The sequence below is a fragment of the Lactuca serriola genome, chromosome 5 (genome assembly GCF_051521515.1).
Source record: "Lactuca serriola cultivar US96UC23 chromosome 5, Lser_US96UC23_V15, whole genome shotgun sequence".
In the NCBI taxonomy this organism is placed as follows: Eukaryota; Viridiplantae; Streptophyta; class Magnoliopsida; order Asterales; family Asteraceae; genus Lactuca; species Lactuca serriola.
Window position 1 is genome coordinate 246,449,285 of NC_136412.1, and position 7,753 is coordinate 246,457,037.

Genomic DNA, 7,753 nt, shown 5'->3' on the forward strand with positions numbered 1-7,753 from the left:
ACCACACACGCTCCACTAACCGACTTAAACAAAGTGCAAAGTGTAATTTCATGGATTAGCACCTTATTCACATTTTCCTAAGTAACTAAGATTGAGTATTATTAAGAGTTTAGTTACTTAGTATTTATCATTAATACTTTTACAGTCCTGTCAAACCCATTCGGCTAACGACCCTCCACCGGTCAAGGAAGCGGTGGGTGAGAGTGGACACCCATTAAACTGCCATTTTATAGGTAGTAACCTTATACCCCCCTTATAGACCGGCTTCGGAATGAGGCCTACTAACAGTAAGACTGACTTGCTCTTATACATACATACATATATATATATATATATATATATATATATATATATATATATATTATTAACTTATAATATTATAAAGTATAAGGGTTGAATTTTAACTTTTAAAATTCTAAGGGCTAACTTGGAATTAAAGTATTCATAAGTGAAAACTTTTCAACTTCCAAAACTTGAGGGCAAGTTTTGAAACTATTCAAAACTAATTAATTCCATAACTTATGTGTGTAAAGTAGTTTTAATCCAAAAACTCTTCAAGTTCCATTACTTGAGGACAAGTTATGGAAGACTTTAAACTAATAAAAGAATTAACTTATCTTTATTTTATAACTTATGGAATTAATTAAGGTTACACTTTTTATTTATTTATTATTTAATGAAGCGACTCTTGGTCCTCCATAACTTGAGGACAAGTTATGGAGTCATAAAACCATTTAATTAGAACTAGACTCTTCATTTTGTAACATTTGCCAACTTTTATGAGTTTTATGAAACTTAAATGTGACTTTTCATATAACTTGAGGACAAGTTACAAAAACACATTTTAGAATCAACTCTTAGATTAATTTGGATTGAAAACAACTATTTCACTCAACTTTTCTATTAATCTAAGCAACTCATAAGAACAAGATAATTCAAATCAAACTTTTTCATGTAATTAGTCTAAACCTTAAACTAATACAAAACATGAATCTATTGACAATTATCTTTGAAACTGGATTAGCATGAACATTACTACATCAAAAATAAGTTTATAAGTCCAAAAACATCTTAGGGTAATGTTCCTAGTCCACTTACAGCCAAAAAAGTCGAATATATGTTGTCTGGGGGTCCAACTCGTCGAGTGCACGAACCAACTCGGCGAGTTGGATGCATTTTGCCTTGGACTCGGCGAGTCTGCTGGGCAGACATCATCAAAACTCGATTTTCAGCTACTATTGCAAGTATAACAAGAAAACAAGCCTAGTCTCTGATACCACTGTTGGGTTTTGAGCATTCTAACACTCCTAAGTGTACATGCAACCCTAAATACCTTGGATCTATGTTTTCTCTATTATACATACAAATATGAACTTCCAGGGTATTATCCTAATCTAGCATACAAAACAATGAATATAACAAGATAGAATACATACCTCTTTGATGTAGAATATCTTCATGAAGCTTGAGTGCCTAGTGCCCCAAGTGTGACACCTCAAATGGTTCACACAACATCATATGCTTTTGGAATAACCTTGAGAGAAACGTAGAACACTCCTTGAAATCGTTTAGCCCTCACACTCACACATAGTACCCGATTTCTTGAGCCATGGGATTCTTTTATATGGTGGAACCATGTAACTCATGACTTTACCCATTCCTTATGCTCCATGGATTTTAACCTCCATGGAGTATCCATGGGTCACCCCATGGACTTAGTCCAACATAAGGAATCTTGGATCATAAGCCCACATATATAAGAATGAATGATTTACACAATCAACCCATATATTTAATTAGTCTCCTTTTGATCACTTAATTAATTCCAAATTAATTCTTGATCAATACTATTTAAATAACCTTATTAATATATTAGAACTTATAATATATTAACAAACCTTAAGTGTTATTTCTCTCATTATAGTCTATCCAAATGCATGATGCCATGCAACCCAAATGAACCATGCCGGGTCGGGTCAAGTCTTACCAATTATAGTTATGGACTTAGACATTAATCCAACATTAACTAGATCTTTAACTCTCATTTAGATTGTCTTCCCTAACAAGCGACCGATCTCAAATCCGGTTTCTGTGTTGCACACTGCAACAATGAAACTGCTAAAAATCATAACTTATTCAATTGAAGTCAAATTGGACGTTCTTTATATGCATGCTCTTAGTTTGACGACTACTATGACTTTTGTTTAGATCACTAAGGCTAATATATCTTCGATTTGTATATTAGGACGCGAATAGCCGTGTCGGTTTAATCACGACACTTTGAAGAAGCATAAATTCTTCAATAGAAGTCGGATTTACGCGTTCTATACATATACAAAAATCGTATTGATGTTTTCTATCATTATTGTATTGATGTTTTCTACATAATAATGATGCTTATTTGGGCACAAAAGTAATGTATTTCTACTTTGTATTTCATAATAACCGCTTAATTTTACAATCTATTATTCTAGTAAAAATGGGGTGTTACACATTAGGGATGTTATTCGGGTCGGAACCGAACCGAACTAACTCGAACCCGAATAAACCAAAAACCGAATAAGGGTAATCGTATGAACCAAAAACCGAATCAAATAAGCAATACGAGTTCGGTTCGGTTCGGGTATTATTCGGTTCGGTTTGGTTCCGACCCGAATAACCCAAATAACATGTACAAGATGATTAAGGAGCTGAATAACCCAAATAATCCGAATAACATTTACAATGTATATAAGTTAACCATTCCACACCCAAATTAAACATCCAAAATAACATCAAACATTAAACATTAAACATTCCACACCCAAATTAAACATCCAAAACACCCAAAGTATATAAGCTAAAACATTAAACATTCCACGCCCAAATTAAGTTTTTATCCATATCCAAAATAAGATTTTTCAAACACGAATTAACTATCCGGGAATATTAATTGGTTGTTTTCCTTTTCCATCTCTTTTCTTTATCGCCTATTCTAAAGCTTTCGTGACCTCATCGTCTTTCAAAATTTCATCAATGTTGTCCACAATTGACTTTCTTTATTTCCTTACCCAATCTTGACTCCAGGACCTGTTATCGCAAGGGCAGCAGCCGCGATTGTCTAGTGTCTACACTCAATTGTCGATAGAACAGCCGCAAGTCGCAAGTCGCAAATCAAAGTCGATCGAATTTGATTTCCTTGATTTTTTTGGTGTATTACGTGAGTTTTTTAGTATAGTACGTGGGTTTTTTTGGTCGATACTCGATAGAAACAGAAGACAGAATAAGATATCGGATAGCTACTATCGTGCAAAGGAAAAAAAAGTGACTTTTCATATTCGGTTCGGTCCATTTGGACCGAATAAGCCCTTATTCGGGTAACCCGGACCGAATAACCCGAAAACTGAATAAGCCCAATATAGATACCCGAAAACCGAATCGAATTGCTTATTTGGGTCTAATTCGGTTCGGTTCGGTTCGGGTTTTCGGACCAAATTCTCATCCCTATTACACATAATAATTGCCCACAAAACATGTACACAATATCTAAATATCATTTATATAATTTATAAATCCTTAAAATGTCTAAACTGTTTTTGCGAGCGTTACACTGCGCATGACTTAGCACTATTCACAACACACTTCCCATTAAGTGCATAATACTTTAACTCCAACATCCTAAACTTCGTAATAGCATTAAAACAAGACTTGAGCAAATTTATTCATTTGCATGGCTCTAAACATGAGATCTTAAAGCTAGGTCAAACGCTCCGGCCCTAATCCAAATGCTCCCATGTGTTACCAAATGCTCCAAAAGACCGTTACGTCTTTGGGGTCTTCAATTTTCAAATCATATTTTAGAGTCTGGTTGAAAAGAATCCACGTATACTATGGTTAATGAAAGCAAAAGAGCCCCGTTCCTCAAAAATTTAATATGTGGGTTAAAAAAAAGCAATCTACTCATAAAGATAAGGTGTAGCTTCATAAAGGTAAGGTGTAGCTGTCTAGAGACTTGACTGAAATTTTGAAGACGAATAATATTTACATCTCCCAGTTTACTTTCACTATTACAAATTTGTTTTCTCTAGAAATTAGAGAGGGAGAGTGTAGGTGAGAATAGGGTTGTAATTTGTACTGCTTTATGATTTCTGTAAAGTAACATCTTTTCTATTCATTAATTGATTGTAGATGTTGGTTGTTGACAAAATTTGTCCCAATCACAAACAAAATTATTTGTCCTTCTAGTTTTGTTGTTGTTTGTTGACAAAAATTTGCCCCATTTATAATACGTTCAAGTCTTTACAAACCCCAGATATTTTTTCAGCCAAAAAAGACTTTTGACGCAAACTTTAAAAACAAAAGCATTCTCACATTTGACAACAAAGCAAAATGAGCTTAATATTTTGTTGCTAACAAACATACACAATGACAAGTTCCTTCTATAATCCGATTCCCGGATTTTTATTCACAGGAGTAAGAGACACATTTACACCAAAGGCTGTGAAAAGGATATACATGATTGGAGTGCGAATGCCATTAACAAAACTTGGTGCCACGTCAGCTTAGATCCTTCCAACTGTCCACCTCATCATTTTATCGGATGGTACTGATCTGATACTCGCCTTGGTGGCAGTTTTCGCAAGATGAAAAGAACAAGAGCAGCTGGCAAAATCTCCACTACCTACATACATAACCACAAACACAAACACAAACAAACTGAGGAGGGCATTTACGTCTTTTGCATAGACAAAAGGTCTTTTGTTGATGAACTTACCATGTAGTATGCAAAATCAAGGATAGGGTGGTTTAGAACATGCATGTCAGCATTTTGGTCAAATGCAGCGATTGCAACCTATTTCATAAATAAAATAATAAATAATGGAAACTTGGGTTTATACTTTATATGAATTATGTATGTACTATGTAAACTTACCATCACACATCTTATTAAGAAACAAGTACAGCAAATCCCAGTCACAAATCCCACCTGTAAAAAAACCCACAAAAGGGTACAAATGGAAATTTCATTCAAGGAAGTAAAACCAGAGAGGTAATTACTAATTAGAGATGTAACCTCATGCAACTTCTTTTGACGCCCTCTTGATTCAATTGGAAACCTCCTTAGCATTACAAACAACCTATGACAATAAAACAACCACCATGTGAAATAAATGCCAAAATTACAAGTCAATAATAATAAAAATCATGTACAATAAATAACTACCTTCCACCATATACAATGAACCCTACAGCAGCACCAAGTGAGATAACTGAAAAGAACAGCTCAGCGATTTCCACAGCAGCAGCAGTTTTGCTGAATCTCATATACATCCAGATGCATATCTAGAATTCATCATGCAATGTCATAAAGAATTCGAAGCTGGGTATGCAAATTACAAAAATACCCTTGAAAATATTTTTAGTTTTTTACCCTACCTGAAGGACATACACAATTCCGTTTATAATGAAGTATGCAGGTCTGAGTTTATCAGTTGGAAGACTTCTTGCCTGAAATTTGGAAGATGGATACGCATGACATTAACAAAATTAAGGTACTATGTAATATCAACTATAAAGATGTGAAGATAAAACTATGTCATTGTCATTGGTGAAATGTAAGAAAAAGTATAGGAAACAGGGAATAGATATTAATACCTGGTGATATATCTCAGCCCAGAATAATACAAGTAATGTGTAAGTTGAGAAAAACAAAAGGCCAGGAAGATCCAACAATATCATGTCTAATACCTGTAAATTTACATCATGATAATAATGTTGTAATAGGAAGAGAAGATAGAGGTTGATGAAGATAAAGTAACATGAACTTACTTTTGGTTTTGTGTGGAAAACCCTCCAGTAGAATCCAAATTGAACAGCTCTCACTGAAAAAAAGGAATAGAAATATACAAACATCGATCAGGTAGACTTGCAAAATATCAGTCATTCAGAAATGTAAGAAAATGAGTAGCAACCTTACATCCATTGACCACAAAATTCATCAAGTGGAAAACCTTTTGTGTTGTCCAACCATATTCAGGTACTCTCATTTGAATTCGAACAAGTTGCACCTGCATGTTCAGTATAAATGTATAATCATCCACTTTTGATGCATAATCATTTGTATCTGTCCCTTTTTTGTTTGAAAAATTATGTTTTCAGGTGTGGACTCTGTAACAACATTGAATTAAAACTGAATAAAACATTAGAAACCACCAAAAGAGTTTAGACACTCTAACCCTAATATCAAGGTAGAAATTATGAACTGCAATTCACTGTGTTCAGATTCTAATCATAACTTTATGAATAGATATGGGGTAGGGTACTAGTACTAACCCCCCTCCGATTTTTTAAAGTATCAAACAGCTTTGAATCTGAAGGTATTCCTAATTCAGATTGCAGGAGCAATGATCACACAAAAAACAGCCACGAATCATAACACATAACGCCTCAATCAAGAAGAATTTTTAGAAAATCGTTTTATCTAGTTAGGTCGGAGTAATTCGCCTGTTAAATTTTATTTCTGTTATTGAAATTAGAGATAAAATTCCATTCCTATTCGGATTTCTTGTCAAACTACAAATTAAGTAGCATTCCTAGTCCTCTTCTGAATCGAAAGTCCTATATTACATGTTAATTTAAAAGAATCAATACGATAAAAGTCGAAAGGAATCTCTAATTTTAGAACCAAGGAGTAAAAATCACTTAATCGAATGTATCAATTTCATTCCAACTCGAGATCTAACAATCAAAGAACATACCAGAGCAATCAGAGAGACGAGTGCATAAGCAGCACAGAGAGCGTAGAACACGCCTTCCTGCCATTTCTGGGATCCGTCGACCCCATTCCACCATTCATTCAACAGGTTTATGTCACCTGTGAAGCTCTGTGTATCTGCTATATATTTGAACCATATGAGACCCTTCGTACTGGGAGATGACGATGCCATTAACGATTCCAATTAATCTCGTTCAAGGAGTGGAGAAGAACAACAAAGATATTAGCGTAGCTCCACAGCGATGATAAAGCCGGAGGAGGGGGACAGGTGGCGGAGGACTGGAGTGGACACGTTAGGAGAATGATGCCAAAGATCACACGTGCCAGTAATATAAAATAGTTGGGTTTCATATCATCAGGATATCAAATTAAGAAATAATTATAAATTTAAGACAGAATTATGTGATTAGTCCCTTTGGTATTTCAAAATAGCCACAATGATATGTTTGCATGGTGTTTATTATCACATATATAGGGGTGTTACATAGCACCACATTCTTTTATTACTATTATATGGGATACTTACCAATAACACATCATTCTACTTATTTTTTTTATTTAATTTTAATTCAAAAATATATTAAAATCATTTTTTTAATACTATTTTTTCCATTAATTTAAAATATCAAATTACATTAAATAAAAACTATATTAATTGAAATAAAAAAATAAAAATTACATTAGTTAAAATAAAAAAAATTAAAAAAAACTAAAAATTCCAACCATAAATAAATAAACTACCCCCTATGCTTATGTCGGGCTCGAACCGACTCTTTCATCGCTTGGAAAAGTTCCAAGTCTTCGCCCTCGAGGTCGTCCGCTTTCATTTTCAAAATTTTCATATCAGTTTTTGTTTGGAGCGTCTCTTGTGCCTCTTGAAATGATGATTGTGCTTCGATCATTTTTTGTTCCATCCGAGTCATCACCTCGACCTTCGTTTCTTGAAGTTGCACATATCGATCAAATTTATCGCCAAACATATCCATCACACTAGAATTT

At 34.1% G+C, this 7,753-nt stretch overlaps 1 protein-coding gene across 1 annotated transcript; it reads right to left on the reverse strand.

Moving 5' to 3' along the window:
• Nucleotides 1-4,327: 4,327 nt before the first annotated feature.
• LOC145053929 (tobamovirus multiplication protein 1-like) lies at nucleotides 4,328-7,003 on the reverse strand. The gene is made up of 10 exons (XM_079002051.1): nucleotides 6,738-7,003; nucleotides 5,957-6,047; nucleotides 5,809-5,861; nucleotides 5,635-5,727; nucleotides 5,416-5,487; nucleotides 5,204-5,322; nucleotides 5,054-5,117; nucleotides 4,913-4,966; nucleotides 4,754-4,831; nucleotides 4,328-4,660 (listed from the first exon to the last, which is right to left on the reverse strand). The coding sequence occupies exons 1-10, from the start codon at nucleotides 6,924-6,926 to the stop codon at nucleotides 4,568-4,570; spliced, it is 906 nt and encodes a 301-aa protein (XP_078858177.1). The 5' UTR covers nucleotides 6,927-7,003; the 3' UTR covers nucleotides 4,328-4,567.
• Between the last annotated feature and the right edge of the window lie 750 nt (nucleotides 7,004-7,753).

Excerpts from the sequence above, each read along its gene's own strand:
- LOC145053929 (XM_079002051.1), bottom strand. The coding sequence starts at position 6,926 with ATGGCATCGTCATCTCCCAGTACGAAGGGTCTCATATGGTTCAAATAT. Across the intron at positions 4,832-4,912 it reads TCTTAATAAGATGTGTGATG|GTTGCAATCGCTGCATTTGA; the intron begins GTAAGTTTACAT and ends TTTATGAAATAG. Across the intron at positions 4,661-4,753 it reads TTGATTTTGCATACTACATG|GTAGTGGAGATTTTGCCAGC; the intron begins GTAAGTTCATCA and ends TTATGTATGTAG.